The 16,086-nt window shown below is 41.7% G+C and overlaps 1 protein-coding gene across 1 annotated transcript in view; it reads left to right on the forward strand.

The window, feature by feature from the left end:
- The first annotated feature begins 8,580 nt into the window (after positions 1–8,580).
- Positions 8,581–16,086, forward strand: part of LOC104966003 (recombining binding protein suppressor of hairless-like) — a 40,297-nt gene continuing 32,791 nt past the window's right edge. Inside the window, exon 1 of the mRNA XM_010795135.1 lies at positions 8,581–8,787. Within this exon, the coding sequence (XP_010793437.1) occupies positions 8,768–8,787 (20 nt within the window). The 5' untranslated portion in view covers positions 8,581–8,767. The remainder of the gene's footprint in view (positions 8,788–16,086) is intronic.

Consider the following 16,086-nt stretch of genomic DNA (forward strand, 5'->3'; position numbering starts at 1 on the left):
CCCCCACACGTCACCCCCCCGACTCCCACTTATATCCTGATTTTTGCACTCTTCGTCTCTTTCTTACCCAACTTTCTTCAGCAGCTCCTTTACCATTTCTTCCTGCTTCTCTATCTCTTTCTCTTTTTCTCTTCTTCCGGCACTTTTTACCTCCCATACATCACATCACTTGTCCACCCCCCCCTCCTCTGATCCCCAAAGATCTCCTCCAGTTTACTCCTTCATTCACTCATTCATTTATTCACGTGTGCCTCATTCATCCTTCTTTTTAATAGACACTCATTCACAGGTTTGCCCACTCGCCGAGGCTTTATCGGAGGACAATTAAGGCACCTGCGTTTCTAAAGCTCCCCTGCTGAAAGCCCGCCACCCCATTTCCTCACCCGTCTGTTCACACTACTAGTATACTGTTCACTCGCTCACTCACTCATGTACAGAGTTGCTGGCTCAGCCCAATCACTGCATGCGTGTCACTCAGTCACGCTACCATAAATGCAGATAAATCTGAAAACACGCCTTTTCCCCCCCTCATTGGTCTTCCATTTGTAGGACTACAGAGACCTTTAAAAATTGCTCCCAAAAGTGGATACATTTGAAAATCCTGGTCTCACATTGCAGTATGGATGATTTATCATTGAAATGTGATGCATTTTTGAGAACCTTTTCTCTGGTGCACATGTTTGTGAGACATTTCTCTCAAAGTCGATGAAAAGCCACTTGGCGGAAAGTGGTGCAAAAGTGCAGGTGCAGACTCGAGTGGCCTGCGCATAGCCAAAAAATATGATTTCCAAATTCATTTGAATAATTTTGAATGAAATGAACACAAATCTCAACTTTTTCCATTTAAACCCAGAGAATAGATTGAACTTTAGCTGCTTTTGTTAGGATATGGGCTTCTCAAAATGTTTTATCCTATCTTGTTCTCATATCAAAACAAATTCAAGCCAACCTTTTATCAGCATGAGAAGTCTGCCAAGTTACCATGGCAACAGTGGTGCAAACTTCTGTTTTCGAGGTCAAATTGCGTGCTAGTTTAGTTGAATAAACATAGGAAATAGGAAAGACATCCTCGTAAATAATATTAAAGTTAATATCTTCAGTTAAAAGAGAAGATGGAAAAAAGGGTAACATAGGAACAAAACGTTGTCAATGAGCAATATAGTTGATCTGTTCCCTGAGTGTCATCCAAACTTCTAAATAAAAATTAAAGAAATAACAAGACTGAGAGTCTACAGTCATGCTATCTGCTCTTTGAGGCTTGAGCCAAATGCTAAAGTCAGAATGATGCTGATATTTAGCGAGTGTAATGTTTATCATCTTAATTTAGTTTAGTTTTTTAATGTTTTGGTCATAAATGATAGTATTTGTCACATTTTCCCCTGATGATGGCCCTACATGCCTCCTGGGTGAACATGAATTCCTGTCCCACATTTCATGGCAATCATTGTTAAGATATTTCAGTCTGGGCCATAATGTTGTGTGGATGTCCACTATCTAGTCTGTGGGTGTGGGTCCATCGCAAATATTTGCAGGGCCTCCCTCCATCCCTCCCGGAGCAGCACAGTGGCTGCCAAGAATGGATAAGAGGGTCAGGGGTATGTTGCCCCCCCCCCCCTCCCAATCACCAGTCCTTTTCCTGCCCCCCCGGTCCAACCCCCGCCTCCTTTCTCTCTATCGGCCTCCAGACAGACAGCCTGGGAGATGGAGGAGGGGAGGAGGACGCCGAGGGTCACGGCCTCATCGCTGCAGTCACTTTGCCAAAGAGTGTGAGTGGCCGTGCGTGTGTGTGGACCTTTCACGCAATCACCTCTTCCCCTTTTTGTGTCACGAAGAGTTAGGCCTATTTTTGCAATGGAAAATGATTGCCAGTGTGAAAAATATGTATGTATGCGTGTGAGGACAGCGAGAGAGTGTGTGTGGGTGTTGAAAAGGCAAAAGTCAAGGTATTAGAGGTTCACTTGGCTAAAGGCTTGTTCCCTCCAAAGCCCCGACAGCCAAAAATGCTGCAGTTAACAAAATGAAACTGTCCATCTAAACACTATCGACTAAACTTCTGCAATAGCAGCCCTAAGTTTTGGAAAAAAAAGTATGTAAATATACAATACATCGTGTTTTACAAGTTCACAGGTGCATGTGTTGCATTAAAATATGAGAAGAAACACAATTTATTAGTTTTATAATTCAAGACTCAAGGATTCAAGGCTGTTATTGTCATTTGTACATACAGTGTAGTTATGACAATGCAATTATTAGGTCACAGGCTCCTCCAACAGTGCAACACAATAAAACAGATATTAGTGCAAGTAAATAAAATAAAATATAATATAATATAAATTGTGCAGAATAGTCTATAGTAAGAATATTGATATATATAAGTTGCAACCAGATCATGTTCATGTATTTAACATTAACATTCTTATGGCCATTAATATTTATAATTTCACTGGAACAATTAATCAAAAAATGTGTAGAAACACAAAATATGTATTAGGGTTATGCTTGAGTTGACTAAAGTACTTGGTACCCACTAATAACTGTCCATCAATCTTTTTGTCAAGATATAATACAGCCTGCCACTCGATCTTGTTAAAAAAACATTAACGTTCTGTATTGTAACATTATCCGGTTGCTTCTGCTACGAGCCTTCCCCAAGCTTTGGCTTCAGAAGTCTTAACTGACAAGGGCGGCAGGCCAAGCTAAACGAGTTATGTTCTTAGTTTACTGGATGTGAATATCCCAGGAGGGTTTTCACAAAGTGGAGGGCTTTACTTTTGTTGGATGGTTCCATTGTTATGACATTTTGACCCTTTTACTGATTAGTCTCTAAAGGGTTTGAATTTTGGAGGAGTTGTAGCTGTGTTTTTTTTTGTTTTGTTTCTGGGACAAAACCTCTCTGAAAACACTGGCTCCCGTCCTAGCCGACCGCGATACCGAATCTTTGGGCTCAGAAGATGATGTTTCAACCACATCCTGACAACAAACAAAATAACTTGTGTTGAGGTTAGAGGATTCTTGCAGCCTTTACTCCTCATGACTTCCATAAATCAGGCTCTGGATTCGAGCTAACACAAAAGGGGTCAAACGGGAGATTTTGTTTGGGGCTGTATGCATCGACTCAGATTTTCCGAGGTGGAACGTAGATGTCAGCCACAGTAACGGGAATCCAATGTAGCGCTACAGAAGTGAAAGTGACTGCATGCATCGCAGCTGAGTTACCAAAGGAAGCACTGTTGGAGTGAAAATACATAGAGAAATCCTATCAGATTCTCCTTTGCATATTCTATGAATAATTTACTGTTCATCACTCTCACTCTGATTTAATTATAGCTTTTAACACATTTATTTACAGCACACTGACGTATGAAATGATGAATTTTGATAATTTCCGCTTCATGTCTCATGCTGAGTCATCCAGGGAGGGTTCGATGAGTAAACATGTGTTACAATACCTTGCCAAAAAAAAGACGAGTCATGTTTTTTAGTCCCTGTGCTCTTTAGTTGACAGAGCACTTGAGTGAATCAGATTTATGCTTAATATGCTGCTTAAGGGATACTTAGTGGTAGCTGTTGAGGAATTGGAGAGCATTACGTATTTGCTTCACTCACTAACGTTCTCCTTTCTTGACTTTGAATCCCTAAAAGAGCAACTGAACCTCTAGAATTTTTGTTTTTAAGACAGTGTTTTAAAAAACTGGCCCAAGATGGTAAAACTAATATCAAAAGCAGGTTCAGAGCTAGAGACATGGTTAGCCTAGCTTAGCATAAAGACTAGCAGCAGGTGGAACGGCTAGCCTCAATAGCTCAATTTTAAAAAAAGGCTACCCAACGCAACTCCCACTAAAACAATAAACTTGTTTACACACTTTTGGATGCGCATGTTTATTATGAAAGCAGATTTTTTTTTGTTGCTTTGGACAGAGCATGGCTAAGCCAACTGACTGTTTGGTGGTTAGCTAACAATAGCAAAGCATAATAAATGGTGGAAGAATTAGCCATATTTTCGTCGAAAGGTCCCCAGATTGAACAAACAAGTTTTTTGTTTGTCATCATTGGAGGGCCTGGAAGAAGGATTTATTTTTCCAGCCCACATTTGGATAGAGCCAGGCTAGCTGTTTCTTCCTGCTTCCTGTCCAAGCTAAGCTTACTGGCTGCTAGCTGTCCCTTCATATTTACCAAGTTTGGTATTAATCTACTTATCTAACGCTTGCCAAGAAAGCAAATAGGCGTATTTCTCAAAATGTCAAACCTTTAAAGTGCAGGGTTGAATTCAATCTTCTATTTTTACTCTTGATGAAAGGGGTATTATTTAAAGAATAAATCATAAAACATCCTCCTTATGTATTTTCAGGGCTTCCATTGAATTCTGTAGATATGATTTATCTCCAGTGAAATGTCACAATGCAATGTGTTTCATATACAGCAAGTCAAAAAATATGATTTGATGGCCAAAAATGTGGGATTTCACTTCATTTAGGCCTACTGACCAACTTCACTTCCAAAAAAATTCCCATCTTACAATTTCAGACTTGATTTTTTTCTTTCCATAACATAATGTGTTCAACACATTTTCAGAGCTTGTGATCAACTCTGCTTTTTTAATCAAAGTGCAATACCCTGAGGCTGATTTAAAAAGATGGCGACAAGAAACAGAGCCAAGTCATCCCAGACCGGTACTCATATAACTTTTTATGAAGAGGCCTCCCCCTTGTGAAAACTAGAATGAAATCTGACGTGAACAATCCTCACCAGGAGAATTGGAAAAGTACGATAGTTTCAGAGCTGACATCTTCCTCAGGTTACGGAGGAAAAACTCAGTTTTTTGCTTTTTGTATCTATGTGCTTCTGTTGATAACCATCGCGCTAACTGATTTATGGGTCCTTGTTATTGTGCCATGCTTGCGAAATCATACAATAAAGCTCTATTACAACAGTATGAAAGGCTTTAAAATAGACAGGCAATTATCATCATGAAGGAGCTGAACTGATTTGATTATAAAGGCTTTCATTAAAGCCATCAACTCTCTGATCCTTAACGTACTCTAGGGCAGGGGTTCCCAAACTTTTCAGCCCGCGACCCCCAAAACAACAGTGCCAGAGACTGGCGACCCCCTTTTTTTTCAGAAAAAAAAGAAAAAGTTTGAGAAACACTGCGCTAGTGGATTGTCAAAGAAAAAAATGTCTATGCAAACGTTATCATTAATAATAATTTTAAAAAAAATTATAAAAAAAATTTATCCATTTTTTTTTATAATTTTTTTTTTTTAATTTTCCATTTTTGTTTGGTAACCATCTCGCGACCCCCACTTTGGGAACCCCTGCTCTAGGGGACTTTACAAAGAAGCCATGAGTCAATCATATCACTTGTTTTTTCACATTGACACTATGTCAGAGCTGCCAAAAAAATCACACTTCTGCCGCTCTCACCCGTTGACGTGTGGCAGCTTGAACTCACCGTGAACCGTATGGGTCCAGGAAACGTCTCTTTCCTCATGCCTCCGATTCTCCTCTATTTCAAAAGAATAGGCTTGCAAAACAGGCACGTTAGCTCCCTTGACAGTCTGCTAACTTATCACCCTGTCATTTTTCTCTCTCTGATGTCTTCAGGACTTAATTGTAATGGAAGTCATGTGATGAAAAGAGGGCAATCGGAGAGTAAAGGCGTGCCCACCTCGGAAGCATCGTCCTCCCTAGCTGTCTGCCCTCGTCCACCCCTGGGTTTTCCCGTGTGGCTGGAGAGCAAGACAGATGGACATATTGGACGGATGGACAGACAGGGACGCCCTTCCCTCTGCTGTGAACTCAGACTCACACGAGCCAGACTCCATACATTCATCTTGTGATGTTCACGGAGGGAATGTGATATCATGGAGTTGCTCTTTGGCATGAAAGGTTTGTTTTTGAGTCGCATGAGGTGTCAAATTCTGGTTTCCTGCCATGTCCACGTTATCGTCTTGTCTGTCTAACATTTGACCCAGTGTCTTGAGACCCACCTATCTCTGTCTATCACTGGTTCTCACTCTGACTGTGCGTCTGCTCATTTCAGGAAGTGTCATCACCCTCCGGCTCTATCAATTGACTTTGAGTCAAAAGAGCTGCTTATCAAGAAACAGTATTTCCTTAATTAGTTTGCTTTCTCCTCTCTTCTCTTTTCACTTCTCAAAACTGCAGATAAAAATAATTTCTCCCCTTTCAATTTTGAACAATAAGGGCTTAGCAGGATTTAAAAAAAATGCCCGGACTGCAGAACAGAATTTGTTCATTTCCTCCTCATGTAGTTTCAGCTTAGTCCTCAAGAGAAAAAGAATCACGAGGATTTACTTTGAATCTGTACGATCACTAAGTGTCTTCATTCTGTGACCTTTTTACAAACAAATAGCAGTGTTGTATCACAAATAATACATTTCACAAATGCACAGTATGTAGGCCAAATCTATGTAAAATAAAACAGATGGGTAACTCTTCTGGTAAGAGCAGTTTACACATGGGGACAAGACTCTATCTCAATCACCCTTTCCATCTGATCCACGAGCTTAAGCAGTCAAGTGAGTGGATTTATAGACCTGAGGCTTATGGCTTAGTCATGATTGCTTGAATTGGCTGCGTCTCAATTAAAATAAAGTGTTTTTACTCCTAATGAGAGAACGGGACATTTGGGGAAGATTGAGACAGATGTAGAAGCTCACTCCATGGTCATTGATTGGAAAAATAACATGGAGAACTGGTGCTTTTTGTCATGCCAGTGAATACTTTTTCAGAAAGAATTTAAAAAGTCATGTTTCCAGAGGAAATAAACTGGAAAAGGGCAAAGATTGCCTCCAGGAAACCTAAATCATATGTATGAGTGGTCTTTAAACCGTGTATATGTTTTACCACAGTCAAAAAGGCCAAATCCTGAATACATCTTAATTTGAACGTTAACATATCCTCAAAAGAAACAGGCCTCTTCTCTATTTCAATCCAAATTCTCTGTAAAGTACTTTCACTTGTGCAGCCTTTTTTTCTTTTACTGTGTTCAGCTGTAAAACATTTGAGGAAACTTTATGCTTCCCCATTCAACTCAGAGTGTAACTGGAGGTTCTCCGCCGACTATAAAAAAGAAGAGGGAAAGGAAAAATGGTTGAGGGCAGGATGAGGTCCTCGTCTCTGTGTCTTCATAGTGCGGGCCGCGGCCAGGCACACTCTCATGCAAAACCTCATCCGCACAACTCTTTTCTCTCCATTTTTTCTCCCCATTTCTTTCTGGCACACCAGTGAAGCTCCGTAAAAATGAATTATGTATCTGAAAATATGAAATGTGTACATTGAACACTGGAGAAGATCGTACCTGATACTTTATACCGACAGATATGGCAGTCTGTAGGTGGATAGTTTGGCAAACATATTATTTTTAAGAATTTATTTGCTTGAATTGTTAATTAAATTTAAAAAAGGACGAGTACAATATGCCATAAAATACATTTACAATTTTTGAAAATGACAAAATTTGTTTGAGTAAGCAGTATGTATTATAAAGTATTCAATGCATTTTAACATGGTGTCAACTCTGCCAACTATTTGTATTGTATTTGTCACTTTTGCTCTTTATTTGTTCTGCTAACGGACACTTTTTTCCTGGAAAAAGCCTCAAATCAGATCAAACACAACATCTAACAAACGAGTAAATCGGCTTGCTATCAGTGTGGTCTCAGAAACCTTCACTTTGGCTTTGGTTAGTAAAAACACCCACAAGAAGTCACTTGTAAGGTGAACAAAGATGGCAAACAGATTTAAATGAAGGCTGTTGAGGCAACATGGACCTACATGAACGTTTATGGCTTTCTGACCCCTCCCAGATAAACAAGTCTGACCTGACTCATAGGGTGGGGATGACACAAGACACAAACATTTGCTAATGCACTCTGGCTGGGGGAGAAACCAAATCAAACAGAAAAGGCTAATAAAAGCACAGGCTACAATTCCAGTCATGATCATTCTAAATAATAGCCTCCCTTGTACTTTGGCTGAGGTTTTGGCTGTGAGGAGGTTGGTCATGGGGCTCCCCAATGTGATGGCAATGCACTAATCTGCCCTGTATGGCCTATTCACATGTGTTCACACCATTGTTTCCAGATTCTAAACAGGAACTGCAATGTTACCCACGGGAATTGTACATTTGTTGTGCAGAAACACTTTAAATGCCACTCTTATTTGAAATCAGCGTGTCCTTGCAGTTTCATCATGCGTGGTACACGTACTATTCGGGAAGTATTGTAGAATAAAAATAGCTATAATAATATGCAGCTGTTACTGCTGGACACTGCAGAGACACATGGGGAGACAGGATGCATACTAAAAAATCAGTTTGAGCCTGGGAAAACCGAGAGTTTGCTCACAACTAGAGCCGTATACCAGTCGGTGCTACAATTTATTACCCGGTAAACACGTGGGAATAGTATTTCAGCGCCACAAGATAAACAACTTCTCCACTCCACGCACATCTCGCGATAGGGGACGCTCCCTCAGTGTGCGCCTATTGTGAGAGTTTTTCAACTCTCGCGTGATCTTGGAAGTTTCCCACGCCTGTTGTTGTGGCGTCTGCCCTTTTCGCTCACTCTCTCTCGCCGCCTCCCCCTTTTTTTCCTCTGTCTTCCTCACCCACCCCCTTTTCTCTCCGTCTCCCTCGTCCCTACACCTCCAGTCTGCTTCTGTTGTCTCGGCGGATTGTTGCGGGCTGTGGGAGAGAAAAGGATATCGCGAGTATTGGAGTTTTGGTGAGAGTTTGTGGAAGATGGCGCCTGTTGTGACAGGGTGAGTCTGAGAATCGGGGCTGGCGGTTGGGGAGCGAGAATACAAGTTATAACCATGAAACAGCTACATTTAAACCCATGTGCTACATTGCAATGTTATGACCTGTGGTTTACTTTGCTTTAACTGTTTTCTTCGTCTCACTGTGTTTGAGTGTTTTATTTTTCTTTGCCCAGTTACTTATAAGCTGACTGTTGCTGCAGTGTTTTGTGAGCTAGCCTCAGCTAAGCGATACTTCACCCTCGGTGGTCTTTTTTTCCCCAGACAACGGCGAGCTGTTAGCTACTAGGCTAGCCAGCAAGCTAAACTACACATGTTTATTAAGAAAGCTATTTAACATGTATATGCGTGTCCAGTGTGAAATTCGTGGTGTAGCATTTGTTTCCGAAACGTGCTCAACATGTAGCCGGGCAGCACGCTTTAAGAAGTGCATTCACGACTTAAACACTGCTAGCTGTCCGATAATGGACGTCAGCTAGCGATATAGTGACTGAAACACGTTGCGGCTTTGTGAGCGAGGCATCCCCCTTTTGGCAGTGTTTTTAAAAATGCATTGGTGAGATATTTCTCAGACACGGCACGCTTGCTGTACATCTCTGTAGTTGGCGTTAGACTGTTATTCTTAACCACATTTTTTAAAGGGCTGTATGACCATATTTTAGGTTTAAGAAAATGTATAAAGAAAGAGTAATTACACAGTATGAAGATGTCAGGCACCCTGTTTCGCTGATGGTGGATTGTTTTGTTGACTTATGATTGTGTTTTTGGCTCATGTTACTGTAAGTATTTGCTGTGATTGACGGGCCATCTATTTTTGAATAAGGGGCAGGTAAAACAAATGAGCTCCTTTCCATTATGGGCTACACAAACTATGCTTAAAGTGTAAACGTTTTGTTTTATTATAATTGCCATGAGTGGAATACAAATACACATTTAAGCTCGGGGGCTACCACGCATGCACAGTGTATAGCAGCGTGTTCTTTTTACGACTTGTGCTTCCTGTTAGTGGACGACAGTGCTGGTAAATAGTATTTACTACTCAAACAACGATTTGCATCTCTGTAAGCAGGTTGCTAATACAAACTCCAACCTAACACTGCAGTGCATCTAAGGACAAAAAAAACACAGAAACACCCACAGCCATGTGCACATAACACCATAACCACTGCAAAATGATCAAAAATTATTCACCCAGATGATCCCCTAATGTAAGATAACTAGCTGCTCTTGGCATACTTTTCCCTGAGTCACATATAAAGTTGTTTTATCTATGTAATGGTGCACGTTCAGTAATTACCGCTAGATCATATATCTGTGATAAGTATGTCAGCCAAGGATTTTAGTGGGAAAATAGTCTTCTGTTTTTGAAATGATCAAAGCTAGAGAATGTCAAGGATATATTTCCTCATAAAGTCAAGCAGTACTGCCTTGATTTGTTACTCCTTGCATCTTTGGTTATGGGAGCACATTATTCAACATAAATAAGCTTGGCGATTACAATTATTTCCCTGCGCGTTAGCTAGACACGAACATATTTCTTTGCACTTTTGATGCTATAATCCCCACAGACAGCTCAGTGGGTGACAGACATTCGCTGGGCTTGTTGGAGGTGTGTGTATGTTGGAAAGAGAAGGGGGGGTTGATGTGCATGTTCACTTGGGGCTTTCCAGCAGACCTGAACTGATTTCAGTTGGGGGGCGGGGGGTGTGAGTAGCGAGAGGGAGGGAGGAAGGGGGCAAGCTAGAGGGCAGGCGGGTCAGGTCTGGGTGGCTGGCCACCTGTCCAGATGATATCTCCAAATTCATGTGTGTTTGTTTGACGAAGGGTTTTTCTGCGAGTGGGGGTCAGTGTGTGAGAGGGGGGTGGGGCCGACGGGTGTTCTGGCGAGAGAGGTTTAACAGAAAATTAAAGTGCCATAAGGGGTCTTTTTTAGCTGATGGCAGGCCGGGTTCACAGTAACGGTTGGAGGCATCACGGAGCCTGACCACAGCTTCATGAACTGTTTGAATGGGGCTGGCTTCACACAGGGAGGGGCTCCACAACCACAGGCTTGTTAACGGCATCATGACTTTCTTGTAATAGCATTACAGAGAGGCTGTGGTTGAATATTTTTTATCTGAGTTAAAGGTTATACTGAAGTGTTGCCCTTAGAGACATGTGTTTGTGTCTTTTTGCTGAATTTAACTTGCTGCCTGGAAATCTATTTATCCTCAAATATTGAAAAAAAGTGTGTTTGCATTTACATGTCATTCTTACTGTGGAGTTTGACACTCGATGTGTATGACACTTTCTGTTTTGCAGACCTTTTTTCTACTGCATAAATCATTTAAATGTACCACACCTGAAATTGCTAGAAAGCCTTGTAGCTTAGACTTTGATATTCATGACAAATATGACACAGCAGAAAATCTACAATTATCAAACACTCCCCTCAGCTTTAAGAATGGCTGTGAAGAATATCTTGTTTGCTTCTTCCTCTTCAACATTTGTCTTTTTATGTTAATGCATTTTTTTTTTTGGTTAACACCAAACGTATGACTTAACATGGTATCAGGGCGGCAATTAACAATTTCCCTCATTAGCTGATTATTCTGACATATCATTTTAAATGTTGAAAAGACCAAACACAATTTCTCAAAGCCCAAGGTGATATTCAACTGCTCATTTTGTATAGCTGACAGTCAAAAATCTAAAAATATTTCTATTAAAATGTATCACTGGCAAATAACTGACCTTTTAACTTAAAAATGTGTCCAAAACAATTTATCGATTATCAGAATAGTTGCTGATTAATTTTCTCTTAAATGACAATTACTACACTTGTGGTGTAAATGTGCAAGTGGCCCTTATCTTTTGCAGAAGTACACAAACACTCCTCTCCCCGGTAAGGCATGGTCTTACTCACTGTTGTGGGTTGCCACAATAACACGCATTAGCAACAAAACTCTCGATCTTCACAGAGGTGTGGGCAAAAAACACAACAAATGAAAATAAGACAGTGTTGCTTTCATATGTTCTTCTCTTTTAGAGAAACTGGTTGTGATAGCTGAAAGAGCAGCACTGTTCACCTGGCATAATAATGGCATGAATCACTTATTTCAACACTGATCTGCCTTTGCTGTGCCCCAGAGGGACGGGATTCCATTTTGCTCACCCCCCTCCCATCTCTTTACCCGAAAAAAGAAGAACGATAGACTCTTTCAGGCTAAAAGCCAAGCGTCTCTGTGCGGGTGTAATGATACTACAGAGCCTTCCTTTGAGACGCACAACCTTGTGTTCTCGCATTTGTTAGCATGAGCGTGCAGTCCGAGCTCCAAGGCTGTGTTGACGGTGATATACTGAGTGCACGTTGAAGGGAGACTGAGTGTATCTAGATATAAAAGTTGATCCGTGTGTGTGTGTGCACGTGCATCCATTCCCCAGGGTCCTCTCCTCTTCCCGGCTTCCCTTTTATGAAAGGAGAGGTTCAGAGAGAGCAGCAGATGTCGAAGCGCTGACCTTTATGGTGGCAAAGGCTCAGACTAGAGTTAAAAGACATGCCGCGTCACCCCCCCCTCGTCCCTCACCCTCGTCCCTCAAAGCAACACACACACACACACACACACACACACACACACACACACACACACACACACACACACACACACACACACACACACACACACACACACACCCACCTTTAGCGGCAGCACTGATGGATTGGTTAACGACAGAGATGACACAAGCCATCTGATCTGTGTGTCACCTCAGTATCCCGCACCCTCCAAAGCGGCCTTATATCCACCCAGAGCCATGGAAAAAAAAAAATCTTCAAAGTGTGTGTGTGTGTGTGTGTGTGGGGGGGCTTTACAGAAGTCACAGGCATATAGCACCAAAGCAAATGAGCCACCGCCAGACATCTTTAGGGGGATTTATCCTCATGCATACAGTAGCCTATTGTTTTGGAAGTTCATGCATATCCATTACTCCACATGATTGAGATATCCCCCGAAGCCTATACGGTTTTATTCAGGGTTCAGATTCGACTTGTTTGCTCGAGTGACGACGAAGCCTCTCAAAGTTCCAAGTCTTCATTCTCTTGTTTCCATATTTAGAGTGTTTGTCTGTCTGTCTCAGGGGAACAACCACAGGAGACACCCAAAGGGGATAGAAATGCACATGGTGTAATTTGACTTGGGTTGCCGTCAGCTTGGCACTACACATTCCTGGTCCCCAGCCACGTGCTAAAGTGTGCACAAACCAGATATACCATCATAGTATGTCACTGTACCTTGACTTCCCCTCTGCCTATTCAGAACAAGTGGCTTTCTGAATAGAGTGGTGCAGAAATTAGTTAGCAAGTATTTGGTTATATTCCTGAAACGAGCTAACTAAATAATACTACTCACCGTCATCACGTCGAACAAGAGTCCGCCCGTAGCTTAGCGGGTGAAGTGTAGTCATGCGACAGTGATGTAGTTTGTTTATAGCATTATGCTCACTGTTGTGGCACTTTACGCTTCAACTATTCAACAAGTGGGATTAATAAGTAGAGATGGTCCTGCTGAATGAAAAGTGTTAGTATCATAGCATGTGTTCGCAATATTCATAAAGTCGAAAAAGAAATTGCATCATTGCACCACTCTGTTGATGATTCATTTGAGGGGCCTGCTTCACCTACTTTCTGCAAGACCAAGGCCTCATAAGGGGTTTGGATTTCTCACAAAAAAGCCACAACAAGGGGGGGCATTTATTTACTTGTGCAAGACTTGGAATGCAACAGTGTGAGCTTATGCTATTTATTTATTTTTTCTATCTGTGGCTCTTCCAAATATGTTGCTGCTGTTTTGCTTCTGCACGGATAGGACGGAACATTCTGAGGTAAATCGAAAGCCAGTGTGGTTTTGAAAAACAGCCCTGCCGTCATGTTTGATAAAGGCCCAAGTCCTCGTGGTGTTGTTGCTGGCATCGTCCTCGCTGCTAAGGAGAGACGGAAAGCTAACACGAGGCAAATGCGAACGGCGTTGGAAGTGCGTACCTACCCGCTGACTTGTGTTTTGGAGCGGATCCGTTGTCTTTCACGCGATTGCACTCCCCTTCCCAGAGAATTTCCTGCCCCTGCTCCTTTTGCTGTTTGTAGCGATTACAGCTTCTCCAAGGGAATGTTGCTTTCTACTGTGTCAGCAGTTCTTTGCTCCCGCTGTCCCTCCACACTCAGGATGTTTCATTCAGAAAACATGAACTAGTCCCCCCTGTCTGACTCCTGTTTGCTTTCAGTGAGCCAACCCTTGCCCACTTCCTGTAACGGGGCAGCTGAACCTGAGAGGAAAGAATACGAACCCCCTTTGAGAGTTTAGTGTTAGTCCCTCTCTTTTGGTTTTGTTCGCCTCAGGATGACAAAGGCAGATTTAGTCTTTAAATAGACGACTTATGCCAGGCCTGTGATATACCTTACAACAGACCTGCTCTAAGCTTTCAGGAGAATTCCCCAAAGAGCCAGGCTTAGAGAGAAAATCTCTGTTATGTTTTTTATTCTGTTGGCCCAGATCATCGCCTTGTTACTCTCAGCCACGGCAGCGAGGGCTCAGAAGCATTGTTCGAGCGTCTCGCTGTTGTCAGAACGTTCGGTCTGTTCTCTCTGGGCCGGTTCATACATTCAGAGGAAGGTTACAAATATACACAGGATCTCCCGTGTTGGGAAAGCCCCTAACAGGGACACCTCCCACGGCTCAAAGCAACTGCCACTATTACTGAATTAGATAAGAAGGGAGTGGCGAGCAGTAAGCCAGCCTGTCGTAAACCTTCCTGAGAGTAATGCTGCTGGGGCTGCCATTTATCGTCTGCTGATGGCAACAGAACAGTTCCTACCTCCTTCCCCTTTAGCTAGATGGCTAATGAATGAACACATTGCTTTGCCGTTGATTGATCCGTGCAAAGCTTTGAATTAACGTGTTCACAGATCAATCCTATTGTCTTTGCTTGAACTTAGCATACCCCTGTCAGTCTAAAACCCTTCCCAATTCATTTGAAAGTGATATATAATGGAGGAAAACCGCATTTTCGGCCTTTTTTGCATTAGAAAATGCCTGAACAATTAATCAATTATCAGAGTACTATACGAATATTACACTTATGATTAGTTGACTAACACTTTTAGCACCAATGTTTCGACTGTCAGTCTTAAACCCAAACATATTCATTTTAATATGGTATAAATAGGAGAAAAACTGCATTTTCGAATGAGAAAAGAACGATTCGTCAATTATCAGAAAACTCACACTTATCGACACTAAGCTCAAAGGCTTAGAAATAAGACTTTTTTGTTCTTGTTGCATTGGACCCTTTTGAACTATTAAATCAGGCATATTATATGTGGTATTTACTATTTTTTAGCAAATGTTGTACAGAGTTTAGTGTCAGAGAGAGAGAGGTGTCTGAAAAGAGCGAGACGGGCTTATCAAGTGTCGGGAAAAACATTGAAGAAAAAGAACAAACCGAGCGAGAGAGGGGTTGGATTCCAGGCACACCGTTATCTCCGAATGTTTCTCTGCTTGTTTAACTCCCGCTGCCGGAGAGTCCTACTGAAGAATCCGCCTGGTGGCATTCCTGTGGCTGTTGACGTCAGGAGATTTTGGCCTTTTCTTAGGTTCGAATGAAGTAATAGACGTGTGTGTCATTTTGTAGAACACTCTACTGATTGTGGTCAAGGAAACAATGGCTTTTTTTTCTTTCTTTCTTTCTTTCTTCTTGATGAGAGGGTTGTTCATGTTGTGGTTGATCATCTGATGTTCTCTAATGTTACCGTCACATTGGAAGCACTGCTGAAGAATGTGTGAGGTTTCGCATGAGCTCATGGAAGGAAACTAGACTTGTTTTCTTTATATCTATTGGTTTATCCTGAAAAGTCACCAGCAAAGTCTCTTTATTTATCACCCGACTGAAATTGATGAGAATTGGACCTCAAATATTCCAACCGCAACTCGCCAAAGTGTCTGGTAGACGAATGAATCCGGCAACAATTGACCAGAGTTTATTATTCACCTCCCTGCAAACGAATCTTGACATATTCAGCTTTTAATATGATTTAAAGTGTCAAATTACTGTGCCGTGTGGTTAAGATTAAGGAAACAATTTTCTTGTTTCACATCTCGTTAATGACAGACTATTTTGGAAAGGGTAGCATGTTTTAAAGAGGAACAATCCCCTTCCTCATCATGACACTGAAACCAGACAGCAGTCCCGAGGTGACAAAGTCATTGCTAAACAACACACACATACGTGCCGCCGCAGTCTCTACGTTTGGGTTTAGTTTGCTCAGGTTCA

This window comes from Notothenia coriiceps, unplaced genomic scaffold, assembly GCF_000735185.1.
Source record: "Notothenia coriiceps isolate Sejong01 unplaced genomic scaffold, NC01 NC01_scaffold00000288, whole genome shotgun sequence".
NCBI classification, from domain to species: domain Eukaryota; kingdom Metazoa; phylum Chordata; class Actinopteri; order Perciformes; family Nototheniidae; genus Notothenia; species Notothenia coriiceps.